This window comes from Onychomys torridus, chromosome 1 (assembly GCF_903995425.1).
Source record: "Onychomys torridus chromosome 1, mOncTor1.1, whole genome shotgun sequence".
In the NCBI taxonomy this organism is placed as follows: Eukaryota; Metazoa; Chordata; class Mammalia; order Rodentia; family Cricetidae; genus Onychomys; species Onychomys torridus.
The window spans coordinates 119,646,448-119,663,200 of record NC_050443.1 but is presented as its reverse complement, the minus strand read 5'-3'; the positions used below and the strand labels follow the sequence as shown (position 1 = coordinate 119,663,200).

Below are 16,753 nucleotides of genomic sequence, written 5' to 3'. Positions count from 1 at the left end.
CCTCCCATACACATGGACTAGCAGGTTGAGGAAAGGTGTACTCTTCTAAATTACCACAGTTGTTTGTATACCCAAGATACCTGCGTTCTAGATGTGAACCCCAACTCACAGGCACTAAGCTTAGCCTGCTACAACAGCAGCTCCAATGCCAATGAAAATACACATTCTCCAGGGATGCCCATGCCAGTTTCCCAGCCTCTGCTAGATGTCAGGCAATACGACTATTCTTGTCGCTGCCCACTGCCCTCCCGGCTTCTGGCACAGCCTCCTGAGACCACACAGAGGCCATAAGTCAGTGTGTTTGCACAAGAGCTCCGTGAAGAAAGGTGCTAGGATATGGGGCCTGGAGCAAGAGGCCTGGGCAGGCTGGTTTGCTGACCCCAGCTCCATGCCTACTGCGCCCACTGTCCACCCATCGGAAATGTAGCATTCCTAGTGGTGCTCACGGAACTGCACTCTCACTGGATGGAAGCCCTCCTCCCTGGAGATGGAAGCTGTATCAGGAGCCAGTGGGCAGTGAGGGGCACTGCTGCCCTGCCTGGCATATATGAACAGCAACTCTGACATCCAATCACACAGGAATCTGAGAGACCTGGCCTGAGCTAGGATGTCATCCTTCTACCTACACCTCTGCCCTCATCTGCTAAAAGGCTCAGGACAGATGTAGGGTCTAGGGCAATCCCAATGCTCAGTAAGCGGCTACTCTTCTACTCTCCCTTGAGAGGCCCACCCCACCCAGGCTTTCTGGAGCAACAGATCAGTAGATGCAGGTGGCCAGTGGAAGAGGTTCAGGCCCAGGAAAGTTCTTTACTTTCTAGGGCTGGACCAGCTTCTGCTGCTTTAGAAGCCAGAATTACTTCTGGGGTGGTGGCAGCTCTGTGATCCTCTCAATCTCTTTCTGATATACACACCGGAACATTACCAGACAGGATTTGTTTCCAAATAAATAGGGTCGAAGCAAAACTGCTGGGGTGCACACTGCTGGGGACTGTAGCTGGGAAGTCAGAAAGGGGTATACTGTGTTTTAGAGACCCCTCTATATCCTACATGGAAATGCCACAGCCCAGGACAAATCCAGCACAGGACACACAGTTTCCATAACAGCCCCAATCCACAGAAATCCCAGAGGGCTGAGTCTGGGAGGACACCCTGTAAGCTAGAGACCCACAGATGGCTTGCTGCCCTAAATCCCCTTTCCCCCATGCCCACCATGCTGGAGGCAGGTTTGGAGCGAGATGTGCCCAACCAGTAGGAATCCAGGGATTTGCTTGAGACTCCATGGGCACATGACAAGAGACACAATCAGCCCACTCACTCACTATCCATAGCCTGTGAAGGTAGCAGAAGTGCCATTCTGAGCCTCAAGAGGCTGGGCCTGTCCAGCTCTCCTTGGCTAGGCAGAGGTGACCATAATCCCATCACCTCTCCCTACCTGCTGCTACACCAACAAGGGCTCCAGGAAAATCTCCTCAGTGGAAGGGGTGAGCAAGCAGAAAGGCCCATCTATCTTGTTTCTCCCCATGTCCCAAGTCCTTTAGCCTGCACATCGCTGACCCCAAGGTTGTCACTGGGCCTAGTGGGAGGCACGGAACTACTCAGCCCATGTAAGAAGGTTTCCCTGGCATCATCTCATTGTTACACACTTACTGCTATATAGACAGAGGCATAGAAGAAGGAATTCCCTCTTGTAGTCTGGTCTCTCAACTAAGCCCTAGGGATAGACCTGCCCAGAGACATGGTACACAAACTGCCATAGGACAGGAATGACCCCAGGGCCTCCAGACAGCTGCAAACACTACTTGCTGCAGCATGGGATGGGGCTTGCCCAGCTTCTAGTGGGATGGACTTGCTTTTGGTGGGGGTCAGATAAACCGGATCGTGCCTGCAGCCCCATCATCCCTGAAGGAAGATGGCACAATGTAACTCCAAAGACTAGAACTCTGACTTGATGATAGTGTATATGAAATCCAGAAACAGCTAGGATAAGAGGTCATTGTCACTCCCAAAAGCCAGCGAAATTCTGTGCCCTCAACATGGTCTAAAACGAGAAGGGTTGGCATCCTGGTATTCAGGTCACACTGACTGTGTATATATACTGTTAGTACCTAGGCTTTGCCAGGCCTGTTCACTTCTGAAGGGCCCACTGATCACACCAATCAAGCCAGAGGCTGTGTGTGAGAGTCAGATTAAGGGGGAGCTTGCAGCTCTTTACCTGAGGAAGAGGCTTCACCTGGCCACACAAGAGGAAGCTGAACAAACCCTTACCTGTCCAATGAGCTCCAGGCCCAGAGCATGAAGAACTCCATCTCAGGACAACCTCCCCAGCCCCAGCACCAATAACCCTCAAAGTGGCCACTCTGGCCAATATCCCGGGCAAGGATTTGTGGTCAGGACGAGAGAACTCTGTTGAGGGTAGAGGCCATGTGCTGAGAAAACCAGTATCCAGGGGCCCAGGAGAGCTTGTTACAAGCCAGTCCATGTGGCAGTAATCCTATCAAGTTGCTTCACCCTGGCCATGGGCTCTTGGAACAGGTTCTCAAGTACCCACAGCCATGTGACTCAACCCAACAGCCCCACTCCCTGAGCACTGAGGGCCCACCAGGCACTGCCACCCCAATTCCTATCCTGATACTTTCACCCTTGCAAGTAGACGGCTGGGGTAACTGGGGCTCCCAGGCCCAGCCGTCCCTCAACAGCCACATTCATTTGCCTCCCTGCGTAAACCGCCCACAGCTCTGAGCCTCAGCTGACGTGTAGCCGCCCCCACCTGCGTCACTAGCCCTTAGGCGGCTGTCCAAGCTGCCTTCACGCCTCTGCCATGAAGGCCAACCCTGCTCTCCAGGACCCAGACTGGGCAGCAGCAGGATGAATGCAACCAAGGCACTTCTATCCCCAAGAAGGCCAAGGAATTTCTGTGCCAGAGACCCTCCAAATGAACCCTGGACTCCCAACAGCTCCAAGACCAGCTCTGTGCTCTGTTCTAGCCATCCCCAAACCACAAGGGCCCCAAATTATCCATTCGACCCTGGTCAGATTCACAAGGATGCTGTGGCTACCCAGAGAAAGTGGTTATGTCCTCCCACATAATTAGGAAGTGAAAACACTATCCCACTCTACATGGACTGACCAGTCAGCCAAGAAGATGATGTCAAACTCTAGGCCTGGGGGCAAGACCCTAGACCCAGCCTGTGACCAGCATGCCAGAATCTACCCTCAAAAAAGGGGAGGTTTCTTATCAAACAGATGGACTTTCAGGATACTGTCCAGCAGGCGGGGCTGGCTCCCAGCTGCTGGGATCCAGAACACTGGCCCTTCAGAGACAACAGAACAAGGCCTGGACCAAGCAGGCTGGGCCCTGAGTGGTGGCCACTCTGGCACAATCCCTGCTTTGTCCCTGAAGCCTAAGCCAAAGCCCAGCCTCCATCCTGTTCAGAACGCTGGGCAGCCCAGCATCTCTGGGCAAGAACTTACAGAGGCCTGTGGGCAGCTTGACCACGTCAGGCTGGAACCTGGGTCGCTGGGCATATATTAGCTACTAAGCAGGTGAGCTCAGGTCTTACTTCTAACCAAGGAAGACCACTCATGAACTTCCTACAGAGTATAGGGCAAACAAGTGACCCCTTCAAACAGAGGAGCCCAAAGAGACCCTCATCTCCCACAGTATCCCCAAGAAGGGCCAAGACAGGCATCCTTACTTGCTCTTACCAGACACTGTATCCATCTTTGGAGCCCCAAAAAAGTCCCAAGGAAACCCCACCCCCAAACCCATTTGTAAATGAGGTCTAAGGCCTAAAGCCCTTCTGCTACAGTTAGTAGCCAGCATACAGCCTTCAGATTCAGCAGCACAGAATCGCCTCCACTAAGTTCCAAGTGACCATGAGACTCCCAGGCCTGGCCCACAAAGGACAGCCTGTACAACTTGGTGTTAACCTACCCCAGGGACTCTCTGAAAGAAATAACCAACTAGGTCACTGTGAAGGTGTCCTCACTACTCTGCCAGAGCCCAGATAATGGGGCTTCCTAGTGACTTCAGCCACCCTTAATGATAGCTGGTGGCTGTCCTGGGGAAGGTCTGCTGTCCATTGTGTGGTATAGAAGTAGAGTACTAAGGTAGGAAGGGGTTAAAGTGATATGCTCTCCCCTGGCCCACTCCACACATACCAGGGAAGAACCTAGGGCAGATAGATGGTCAGGGTACCAGGAAACACTCGACAGTCTGTGTCCAGGAGTGGGTCTGGCTGGTGCTGCTAACAGGTAGCATACAGGCCTTACCAGCCTCACACTACTGTTCAGGGGACTAGTCACAGAGAAGAGCAGTGCACAGCAAGTTAAGGGGAATCTACACACTGGTAACATAGACAATGTCTGGCTACTCTCAGAGTAAGGATGGGCTTTGGCTACCTCACACAGTCAGGGATATGGTGGGACCTAGAGCCCCCAGAGCCTCAGCCCACCCACCACCCACTGCTGTGGTGGCTATGGCTGGCCACAGTGGCATTTGCCTCTGAGACTGCCTGATGATCTGTCAGAAACAAAGCCTGGGGAGCGGCAGCAAGAGCTGATTCTGCTTCAAGTCACAGTGAGGGCTAGGCCTGCACCTACTTCAGCACAGCTACATAGAACAGCTTGCTCCTCTGCCTCTAGACACAGTTCTCCCACGGGCAATAGCAGGGCAGAGATCTAGACATGGCCCACTCTAGAAGTCCACTCTTCATAGGCCTATTATACCAGGGCTCTGGTATGTAGCCAGGCCCTGGGCAAAGCCCATATAAGTCAGGCCCATGAGCACACCAAGGAAGAATCTGTGCAGGCACATAGCACACCTTGAACACCCATAGTGTACCTTTCCAGTATAAGCATATCCTATCCCATGGCAGGGTCCAGGAAAGGGCCTTTCTGGTTTTCATCGCTGCCTGTAACAAGGCAGATACCCATGTGCACCAGGACACATGCACTCTGAGCCACCTCAGTGGGCCAGGACAATATGGTTCCTCTGTGGTTCCCCAACCTCTACCAAGAGCACTTATCCTTCAAGCGCACCTCCTCTTCTTCCCTGGCCTCTGTGCCCCACTGCCTGCAAAAAGCTCTCAGAGAGAATAGGAACTCCTAAGCAAGTATGAACTGTGGGAGGAGGGCTGGCAGTGCCTAGGCTCAGCTGCAGAGAAGAGATGAGCAGGGGAAGCGAGGCAGGACAGCTGCATGACCCATGCAGCTCCCAGACCTGCATGCCACCTGATCTGAGCTCTGAACAAGGCCCTGGGCAGGAGATAAATCATTCCCTGTTCCCAATAAGTAGAACTCTAACAGAGTGCTAGCTCTGAAGCCATGGCATCCTCATCTATACAACTAGGTCAGATGGCCAGAGCCAGATGTGGAAGAAGGCAGTGTAATTCCACGAGGGACTCACAGCAGGGGCCAGAAGAACCTGGTGAGTGGTGATCACCAGACACGACATGCCACCCACCTTCACTGCTGCAAAAGCTACCAGGCCTTTCCCACCCAGCTTTAGGGGCTCTGGGACTTGGCCCCACACAGCTTCCCCCTCAGTCTCTCACCAGCCTGGCCCATCTATAGGGCCTGACACAGCAGCCACTCACTTGCTCCTGCTTGGCTTTCAAAATGTGACCTGGTCCCAGCAGCCACCTTCACTCCTGCTTCTGTTCATTGTATTGCCCTCCACCCATAAACACCACTATTCCTGGTCCTGAGACACCTACAGGTCTGCTACATCCTTCTCACCTGATTCTCTACACCTGTCTCTCCTACCCATCTCCCCTTCGGCCCACCTGTCCTATCTCACGGCTTCTTCTACCCCAAGATTCCCCTGCAGCCTGTCAGTCATCAGAGCTCTCTTAAAGGCCACTCAGCAGTGTGAAATGGACATCTCAGGTCTCTCAACCTAGCAGACCATCCACTGACCTGTGAGCTCAGTCAGGTAAGCTTGGAGGAAATCCCCTTCCTTCATCCCCTTCTCTTGGCCTGACTGACCATTTCTCACAGAGTAGAGAGCCCTGTCATCACCTCCTATAGTAGGTCTGTGCTGGCTAGTTTTTACATCCACTGACAAGACTAGATTTGGGAAGAGAGAAGATCAATTGAGGAAAAAATTCCCCCACCAGATTGACCCATAGACAAGCCTATGGGGCACTTTCTTGATTAATGATTAAAATGATATCACTCATTCCATTGTGGGTGATGCCACTCTTGGGTAGGTAGTCCTGGGGTTGTACAAGAAAGCAGACAGTACAAGTCATGAGGAGCAAACTAGTAAGCAGCACTCCCCCATGGCCTCTGCTTCAGTTCCTGCCTCCAGATTCCTGCCTTGCCATAAGTCCCTGCCACAACTCCCTTCTATAATGGACTGTGATGTGTAAGCAGAAATAAACCTTGGACTCCCTGAGTTGATTTTGGTTATGGTGTTTTAGCACAGTTATAGAAATCCTAACAAAGGATCCTACAGGCCCTCCTGGGCTACGAGCCCATGAAGGCAGAGCTCCAGCATGGGCAGAAAGGTGCCCTGTTCTGCCTCTAGCAGGCAGAGTAGTGAGGCTACCCAGCCTATGCAATCTCCCTCTGTTCCTGATACCACCTAGACTTGAAACATCTCCCATTCCTCCTCCCAGTTCAGTCTCTAGGGGTGACTTCAAAGGTAGGGACTGTCTCCCTTCTCTGCAGGGGCCAAGTCTGGAGGGAACTGGGGGAAAAACGCATCTCAGTTCAGGGAAAAGTCCTGAAGAGTCTTTGCCAGTGGATACCCATGTCATCCCAGGAACACTTGGCCCTGGTATGCCCCCAACTCCAGAACAGCCTCTGTTGGCCAGGCTTCCAAGTGCTCCAATGTCACTTAACACCTGGACCCAGGTGGATAAATCATCAAAGGACACACTTAAGGCCTCCAAGGGGTAGTTTAACAGGAAGAGAGATGACTGTATGACCACAGACACAGCAGCAAGATGCAGAGGCCAAACACCAGCAAAAGTGATACAGAAACTCACTAGGCCAAAGCCACCCACACACAAGGGACATATTGGATGCTCCAGAAAGCACAGAGAAGCCACATACCCTCTACCCCATCTAACTCCATGAAAGCAACATCTTGAGGTCCATCTTCCCACAGGTAATGGGCTTACACTGCTCCACAAGGTTCATTGCCAGCAGACTATCCCCATCCACAGCCCCAAGAAGCAGCTTATATGTGGATAGACAGACACAACGAGCAGGTGGGTAGAAACTGAGAGCCATCTGTGTGTGTGTGTGTGTGTGTGTGTGTGTGTGTGTGTGTGTGTGTGCTCGTGCGCTCATGCACACGCATTCCCATGACATGTAGCCATGCCAGGAGAAGCCCTCAGATCAGCATGTAAGCAGGGCAGCAGCGGGCAGAGGTCTGGTCTACATTCCTCATCAACTTTTCCTGGCAAGAAGTCTGGCTCTGCCTGATCCAGGAGTAACACACAAGGTTGAGATACAGCAATTCTGCTGGCATCTAGTGCTATGTGGTCAGGCCCAGAAAATACAGTCAGGACCTAGCTACATACACCAGGATGACCTTTCAAAAGCAGAGAGGGAAGACATACATGATGAACAGCCTCCTTGGCTGCACATTTCCACTCTGATGGTCAGAAGTCAAGAGAGGGTGTGTCCAGAGGGCCCAGGAGCTAAGCTGCTCAGGGTCCTTCTACGTCACTGGTGATCATGGTGTCATTAACTATACGACCATGTAATGCCACAGAGAAGACAGGGAGTCCAGCCCCTACCCACAGAGTCCACAAGGCACCATGCATCATTCACCACTGTCATCACTTACACGCCCAGGGCTTCTTATAACGTTTTATTGGTACAATAATTAGATTATTTCACTGCCTCCTGCATTCTGCTGCTCCAGACCCTTCCCTCACAAACTACAGTTGCTCATCCCAGGAAACATGCATATCCGGAACTCAATAGAACACCAGCTGCCTATGCCTTCCCCTCAGCCCCGAGCCCCTTGCTCAGTGCCTTGGTGTTGACTGCTTAGCTTAGGGGTTGACTCCAGGGTGGGAAGATGGTGCTTCTGAGGCTCAAAAACCCCATGTGCCTCTGTCTCAGTGACATCACAGCCTCCAAGGGAACTCAGCCTGGCCCACCTTCTTCCGAAACATCACCTTCTACCACTGTCTCCCTGAAGCCCTGGGATGCTTCTAGAGGGCTCCTAAGCCCCCACCCTAACCACACTGCACCCTCCTGCTGTCCTACGCCCCAGCCTGCACTGGCTCTGGGGAACTTTTCCAAACGGAAAGGAGATGTGGGCAGTGCCAGTCGGACCTTTGGGCAGCCGGAAGATAGGCCAGTCCTGGGAGAAGAAAGAAAATGGCTGAGTCCCAGCCTCCCACAAAGAAGACTGTGTGAATGCGCCTGGCTGACCAGATGAGGGGGCTGACTATAAACCCAGCCCGCCCCAGAAAGCTGGTCAAATGCAAGGTAGCCGGGTTCTCTGCTGGTCTACGGGGAAAGCTGTGCAGAGATGGAACCTGCCCAGGGAAAGACAGTGAGGCCTCTTGAGGAGGTTCGTCTCTGCTGTAGGCCCACGTCTGTTCCAACCGTCAAGCAGGGATGTATGGCCCAAGCCCAGGAACTGTCACCCTCTACCTCCCGAGGGAAGCCCAGTGTCGCAGAGGCTCAGGCTTGAGACTGGGTGCAGGAAAAGGCGCTGTCCAGCTTTCCTAAGGTTCCTGCGCTGTCACCAACCCCCCATCCGAGCCGGAGGTCCGGGCTAGGAAAGCCAGGCCGGGACCTGCCGGGCGGTGGCCGCTGCCTGGAGGTGGGGGGTCATGCGGCCGGGACGCAGCTGCTCAGGCAGCATGCCTATTAGCGTGGCAGACGGCAGATGGGCGCCCGCTCGTCCCCCTCCTCCCATGGCACAATGGGCCCGGCGCTCGCTCGGGCGCACAATGCGGGCCCCGGGCCGCGCACCTGCAGCGGGATTGCCGGGAGCCGCCAGGCCCGGCTCATGCCGCCCCAGTCGCCGTGCGCCCCAGGCCGCGCCGCGTGTCCTTGGGCTGCGCCCGCCCGCCCGCAACCGGTGGGCTGCGGGGCTCCACCACGGGACCCAGGAGTGCGGCGGACGACGGCGCACCGCCGCCCATTGTTCGCGGCCGCCGGGCCGGGCCTGCAGCATCTCTGCTCTGCGGCCTCTCTCCGCCCCGCCCGGCCGGTCAGCACGGTTTCACCGGCCCCGCGGCCGCGCGCCCGCCCCCCACCCCGGCCCCGCCCGCGCCCCCAGCCGCCGGCGCGCACGCACCTGTCTGCCCCTTGCCCAGCGTCTTCTCCAGCCGGTAGGGCCCCACATACTGCGCGTGCTGCGCCCCGCCGCCGTCCTTCCCCGTCGATGTCATCGCTCCCGGGCCCCGCGCCGGCGAGTGGGCGCCCGGGCGCGCGGGCAGGGAGGGGCCGGCCAGCCGTGCGCCCGAGTCTGCCGAGCGCCGTCCGCGCTGACCCGGCCCGCGGCGCCCCGGGGCGGGCCGCGCCGCTCTGCGCCCCCGCCGCCCCCCACGCCGCGCCCGCCGCACCCGTGCGAGGCCGGACCGCGGGGATACCTCTCTGCCTCTCTGAGAGGACCCGGAGGGCGGGGGCACCAGGCTTCCGCCGCCACCTCCGAGGCCCGCGCCCCGCGCCCCGCGCCCCCCAGCGCACGCCCGTCCGCGGCCGTGCAGCCGAGCCCCGCCGAGCAACCGAACCGAGCCGCTCAGCCGAGCCCAGACGAGCAGCCGAGCAGCTTCGAGTGCCGCCGAGCCCGAGCCGAGCCCGAGCGAGCGCCACCAGCCGCAGCTACCGTGACAAGTGGTGCTTGTAGCTGTCAATCAGAGGCATGGCCCAATCAGCGCCGCCCGCCTGGACCGCCCCGCCAGTCTCCAAGAGCCCACAGGGCCGCTGGGCCGGGAAAGGAGAGATTTGGGTGTTAGTGGGGTGGGGGTGAAGTGGAGGCCACGCCAGGGCTGGGAACCTTGGGACCGTGCTCTATCTGCTGGGGGTCTTGTCATTAAAAGGAATGCCGGGGCGGTGCAGGCAACAGGCCTCGGGAGAAGTCCATGTGGCCGCCTTGGGTCTAGGGGTTTCTTCCTGCACCCCTGGGTTTGGGGAGGAGTTTTCCGCCCCTCACGAGAGTTTTGTATATAAAACTGGGCCGTTGTGCCATGGTAGGGTGCTGCAGGCCGGTTTGGAGTGCTGGTTACCAGGCACAGGTGTTCCCTGCAGGGTGGGGATGTTAAGTGCTGGCGAGGATACTGCATGCGAGCCGGGTTCTGCAGACGGGGTGGAGATGCTGCTTTTAGGTTGGGGTTCTGCATACAGCGTGGGTGCTATGTGTAGGCTAGAGCTCTGAACACAGGTAGTGTTCTGCATATGAGGCGTAATGCTTCATGCGGAGCGAGAGAGCTGTACACTGCAGTACCCAGAGTGCCCTGGATGTCTTTCTCCACCGGCTGTTTCTGTTCCTGTGAGAAAGGGACAGCATTTTCGTGGTATGCCAGTAGACACCAGTACACTAGGATCCACGAATTCTAGCAGAGGCACTCTGCAGCAGGGCCCTCTGGTGCCTCCAAGATCTTAGCTGCAGACCTTTCTATATTTAAGATAAGCCATGAGTCAAGGGGTTTCATGGTTTCCTGAGAAGCCTCTGAAAAGTGTATGGCCTTAAGGCCAGCAGTGGAGGCAATCAGACCTACAGGGACCCTCCTTTTCTTGCACAAAACCCTTGTATTTCCTTAAGATGTGCTGTGGGAGGTGGTGGAGAAGGAGAGATGGGGGCCAGGTTCAGAACTTTACAGATGTGGGTTATACTTCCTGTGCACCTCAATGGAAGCTGCATTAGCCAGCCATGCTCCAGGTCAACAAGGTATGAAATGTCACCTTCCCGTTCAGCCACCTGCTTGCCCTTGCCCATCCTAGGTGTCACGGTGTGAACTTACAGCGGGGCCCACTTTTCCCAGCATTACCCAGGAAGACCAATGGAGAGTGAGGACATTGTGGCCTGTTCATATTTCCAATGTAAGAAAGAACCAACCCTCAGGACAACTTTCTCTCCAAAGAGCTGGCCTGATCTTTGGAAGTGGTAGATTTAGGGCCACGGGGTACTAAGTGTTGTTCTGGAATGAACAGCACTGGCAATCACAGGCAATCACAGAAGGTGAGCCTCAGGCTGATACTGGCACCACTAGGGGCAGTGATGATTTTTCAGCAACACCTGAGAGTATTTGGGACCTTGGAGTAGAGTATTCAGTAGGATTTGGCCAGAGGTGAGCAGTAGAAGTAGAACATGGGCAGGTGAGTAGGAGGGCCAATAATCCACATAAGAAAGGAAAGGCGATGTCAGGTCCCTGTCTTCTGGGCCCTCTCATCACCTGGCCTCCCTGTCTATGTTCCCACCTTTCCAGTGGCCTTAGCAGCATTTGGTCTGTGGCTGTCTTCATCTGGTCCCCCAAACTTTTATCTCCAAGACTGCTTTCTCCCTGCCTGCAGTCTACCCTCTAGCTGCCCGTTTTTGTGTGTACCATCTAGCCAACACCAATCAACAAGTTCTCCAGGGTCAGGTGTAGAGCCTCTTCCCTTGGATGTGCTCTCCAGGAGCAGCTGTGTTGCTGCAGTACCTACAGCTTTGAAGCCCAGTGACTCTCTACTGCCAGGACCACCTGGAGCCCAGGTCCCAACTATACCTGTTCCATAAATCCTTAAATTCTACATCTTTATAACAGATGTCATATCCCCTATCCCCATCTTTGTGAAATCACAAACACAAACTTGACAGTGAGCAGATCTGAGACTTGGGACATTCCAAGTAATGGTCAGCTAAGAGGCACTTGTGACTGTAGATGCCATGGCTAGTGGGGCCCACTTCTTCTGTTGTATCATAGGGACAGGAGCTGTGAGGGATCCAGGGCTATTGAGCAAGTTGACCCTTGGGGGGCCCTTGTCCAAACCAGGAGGCCTCTCTGGCAGACTAACCTCCCACTGCAGTATGTCCATAATCATTTAACATAACCCAGGACCAGCACCAGATAAAGATAGGTCAAGAAAGGAAGTGGAGCCCACTACTTCCAAGGACCTAGAAATGAAAATCCTTAACAGAGTGTCAGCAGCAAATTGATTCCAGCAATAAATGAAAAGAATTCCTGTGAACCTGCAGGGCGTTTATCTAGGAATACCCAGTTAATGTTTCAAACTAATTTTAGTAGGGTAGGCCATTAGGTCAGAGAAAATCTGTAATACTCATAAAAAAAAAAAAAAAAGGTTTCCCATTGCCCCATCTAGTGTCAGGCAGGTCCCAGAGCTCTTAGCCTGAGGGTCCAAGTGAAATTCCTCTGCCATTTCTGCCTGCTTTTTTTGGTTGTGTTTTGAGACAGGCTCTCTCAATGTACCCCAGACTGGGTTCAAGTTTGCCATGATCCTCCTTCTCAGCCTTCCAAATGTTGGGATTACAGATTCGTACTGCCACGCCTGTTTCTGCCTGCCCAGGGAGAGAGAATAAACAGCATGTAGGGGAGCAGCCAGGAGGGAGACCAAGATGCTAGGAGAGGCTCAGAACCCCTGCAGACTAAGCCTGCTTCTAGTTAGCCTGGGCTAACCTAGAGAAAGATGTGGGAGCAGATAACCCCAAGACCGAGGAGTGTAAGTCCCAAAGCTACTACTTTGGGACTGCTTTTACAGTAATTCAGCTGTGGGGCTTGGACTTGGGAGGGGGCTGATACATTTGGGAGGGACATAGGGATGGTAGGTAGCCAAGCTTCAGGCCCATGTGAGGTGCAATTGGGAAGGTGTACCCCCACTTACCTTCACTTTTTCCTCCGCCTTGTCTATTATTCCATTCACATTTGTCTGAGAAGGAAATGAGGCTAAGAAAACACAGCACTGGCCTTGGGAAAGGTTGTACAGCACTCCAAATTCGGATAAGAGACTGGCATGTGGATACATCTGAAAAGGACCACAGATGCTCTGTGCTGTGTGCATTTTCCCACGCTTTAAAAAATTGAAAGCAGGCTAGAGAGTTACATTTTAAAATTGGTGCTTTTGTTCCTTTCCTCCTTTACTTTCTGGCACATGGGATATTGTTGTATGACATCTGGGGGCCCCATCGCCAGGGTTGGGGAAGCTGGAGCCAGATGCAGGATTATGGGGAGTAAGGAAAGGAGACATTGTTTCCAAGGCCTCCTGGATCAGTTTAGAGCATTAATCCATTTCCTGGGAAACAGCCCAGACCCCTGAATGCATTCCCTAGGAGACAGCACCAGGGGCCGTCATCCTGGCTCCTTACTGTTTTGTACATACAGTAAGGCAACCAGAGTGGAGGGCAGGCTGAGAATATGCACCCACACCCTGGAAGGAGGAGAGAGGAAGGAGGTTTGCAGTGGCAGTATTAAGCAAATGCAGTAAATGCAAGTACTACAGTTGCCAGGAGCATGCATTATTTTCTCTTCCCTCCACTCCTTCTAAAGCAAGCCACAAAGAATTGATGAAGAGCAAAACTGTGTCCAAGGCAATTTGAGCAAACACTCTCTGTATAGAGTCTTCCCAGTCTACTAGTAACAGCTGAATGAAGACAGAACGGTAAGCTGTACCTTTATCCACCATGGATTTCTAGCTCAACCGTCCTTGTATTGACTCATTTAATGAGATGGCTTCTGAGGCAAAGGTGAGGTCCCAGCCACAGACCTACTTTGAGCCACGAGTGGTGCCCTGCCTAGCATTCTCATCCTGCCTGCTCTTGCTTGTAATACGACTATTTATGGTTTCAATTTAGTTTGTATTATTATTGCTGTTTGCTTTTCAGAGTTTAGAGATGCACATCAAGGCTTCTCCCACCTCACACGCCTCCAAAGCATTCCTCAGCTTCCAGGGAAGAGCATGAGAGTCATGGTGAACACTGATAATTAAAGTTGACATCTCAGCACATTGAGTCAATTTCTTGAAAAAAAAATTTCAATACCAGGTAACCCTGTGTATCAATTCTCCATACCCAAATAGCTGGCAGGCTTCCTTTTCTGCAAAGTGGATGTCTCTCATGAGATTTGCATTTAATAAGAGTTGTTTTCCCGCTTTTCTCAGGAACCTCCAATACCATGGTCCTCTCTTGGTCCTGACCTGACCATTTTCCAAGTGATGCAGGAGGGTAAGGAGCTGCCTATGGTTGTCATGGCTACAGAGTGTGCATTGTACTGCCCCATGTTTGTTCATTCATAGAGGAATGTGAATCCTATTTCACCCCAGCAATGTGATCCTTGGGCCTCCAACTCCTTCCATGAAGAAGCCACAGAGCCCTGCCTTCCTGACCCCTTCCTCAAGGTCCAGGGTGGGAACCCAGTTGGGCTGTGACTGTAGCCCCACAGCAGCTCTGAGGCTAGGTGCACCTCGGATGTCAAGCCTTTTATGGTTGGGTATAGTAGTGAGGTCTCATGCAGAAACTCACAGTCCTCCATCTCAGGTCAGGGCCTCTGCAAAGAGACTGTGGTCCAGGCGGTTATAAGGATGTTGGTCTTAGAAGACCCCCCCGTTCAAAGGGCAGCTGTGGGCATACTCAGGGGGAGAGCATCAATGACCCTGCAGTTCTCTAGGGCTTGCATTTTCCTCTCCACCCTTGTCCACCCTCTGCTCAATAGTCATTGTCCCTCACTTCCTCAGTGGCATCATTCAGGGATGATGGCAGCAGCAAAGCAGCTGAAGGTCTCCCACATCCTTTGAGGTCCAGCCCTACCACCCACATCTTGAGAGTAAAGGCCAGGGACTGGCTCATTGTTGAGGCCACTGTCCCTCCTTGTCCCCCTTAGCCCTGACCCTCTGGGAAGCCTGGGATCTGCACAGTACCTCCTTGTATTCAGAGTTCCCTGCCCCTGTAGATCCCATAATCACCATTTGATCTCTCCCCTTCTCACTCTGAGTCCTCTACTCCCTGAGCCTTTCCCTAACATATACACCAGTGTTAGGGTGAATGCCAAACACACCCTGAGCCCTCCTAGGTCCTTCGCAAAGCTGGGGCCCAGACCCAGGACCATGGGAGGAATGCTGTTCCCTGGCTTCCCCTAAGGCCCCATCACAGAACCAGCACCTTCTCCTCTGGATAGACACCAGTGCTGACCATGACCAACAGACTTGCCTGGCTAGTGCATCGTACACAGAGTGATCACAGATTTGCACCTGACAGACCTTTGTGCTTCTGTCGTGGCTGTAAGGAGAACAGGTCTCAGGTGGCTTCTCCAGGTGTGGCACAGGAACAGAGAGGGACTCTAAACTACACCCTGGAGTCACAGTACTGAGCCACAGTCCAACTGTCCTGCACACCTGCTTCAACTGTATACATGCTTGTACTGCACACTGCCAAGCCTGAAGTTGTTGTTGGCTGTGCCACACTTTGTCTCTGGTGACAGACTAGGGCTCCTGCCACCCCTCCAACCCGAACCTGGTGACCCCAGGCCACAGTCCAGACAAGCACCCAGTGCTCCTTGGCAGCTCTGCCCATTTCTATTTCCCACAGCCCATTTCCCCTCCCGACAGATCTTTCAGCCCCAATGTCTAGAAGCAGCAAAAAAGCACCTGACCTCCCTATGACAAAGACAAAGAGCAGACCAGAAGGAAAATTGAGAGCATTTTATTTTCATTAAAACATATCAGATACTAAGAATTGTGTTTTCCTAATCACAGCGCTGGGCTGAAAGCCAGGGCATCTCTGCTGACGTCAGCTGTGTGTGGAGGCAGTCAGGGCCCAACCCACTATTGGTTGAGAGCTCTCAGAAGTTGCTGGGAGCTGACACTTTCAGCGACTGCTCCATTTTCCTGTGAAGCTAGCATGGCCTAGGGTTTGGAGGGTTCATCCCCCCACCTGTGAATGATGCTGTGACACCTTGTTTGGAGATTTCTGCATAGCTTGCTATCCACCCATAGTTGAGAGCTGCAGACACTGCTGCACATAGGGCCTGCCGGTGACTAGTCAGAGGGGTCCAGGACTACAGCAAGGAGCAGACATGGTCACAGAGAACCTGAGCTACCCATCAGGTGGCTATAGCCAAGGGGCTCCTGGAGCCACAGGACTCCTGAGCTCCTGGTAGAATCCCAGGAGACAGATGTTACTGGCATCCTACCTCCTCACCCTGCAGATGCTATCTCCTGGCAAAAAGCCTGTTGGGGAGGATGGGCCTAGAGTGTAGCAGCCACTTCACTCCTGTCCTCCCTTGGCTATGAGGCTTGGCCTCTCATGCCTATTGGTACCTCAGTTTCCATAAAATAGATGAATTCTTCACAAGACTCCTCAAGGCTGTGGGGGTGTGTAGTGCCAAGGCAAGGATGTAGAGTGTAAGCTAGTCAACTGTTCTCATTTGAAAAGATCCAAAAACAACCACACACACACACACACACACACACACACACACACACAAAAAAAAAAAAAAAAAAAAAAAAAACAAAAAACAAAAAAAAAAAAACACACACACACAAAGACTCTCTTGCCCCATCACTGAGCCTGAAAAACAATCTTTCTTAAAATCAGAATCTGGTTTCCTGGACAGCAAGACAGGTCCCATGATCAGGATGAAGTACGATTCAGAATCTCAGTCCTAACTGGCTAGACTGTCCCAGCACAGGGGACCTGGAGTGAGGTGTCGTGGAGGGCACTGTGGCAGGAAGCAGCCAATGGTTCTTTGTGATTGGTGTCCTCAACACTGTTGGGCATGCTGTGAAACAGATCTCCCAAACAGTGGCACAAAACAACTGTTTATGACATTCAAGGGTATGAAAA

General features: G+C 53.4%; 1 protein-coding gene across 15 annotated transcripts in view; it reads right to left on the bottom strand.

Annotated features, from left to right (window-relative positions):
- Brsk2 (BR serine/threonine kinase 2) overlaps positions 1–9,739 on the bottom strand; it is a 54,543-nt gene extending 44,804 nt beyond the window's left edge. For all 15 annotated transcript variants that reach the window (XR_004945910.1, XR_004945912.1, XM_036199410.1 and 12 more), the window contains exon 1: positions 9,278–9,739. Coding sequence is in view for 13 of the 15 variants with exons in the window: in XM_036199410.1 (XP_036055303.1) it covers positions 9,278–9,371 (94 nt within the window). In the remaining 2 variants the exon portion in view is untranslated. The remainder of the gene's footprint in view (positions 1–9,277) is intronic.
- Between the last annotated feature and the right edge of the window lie 7,014 nt (positions 9,740–16,753).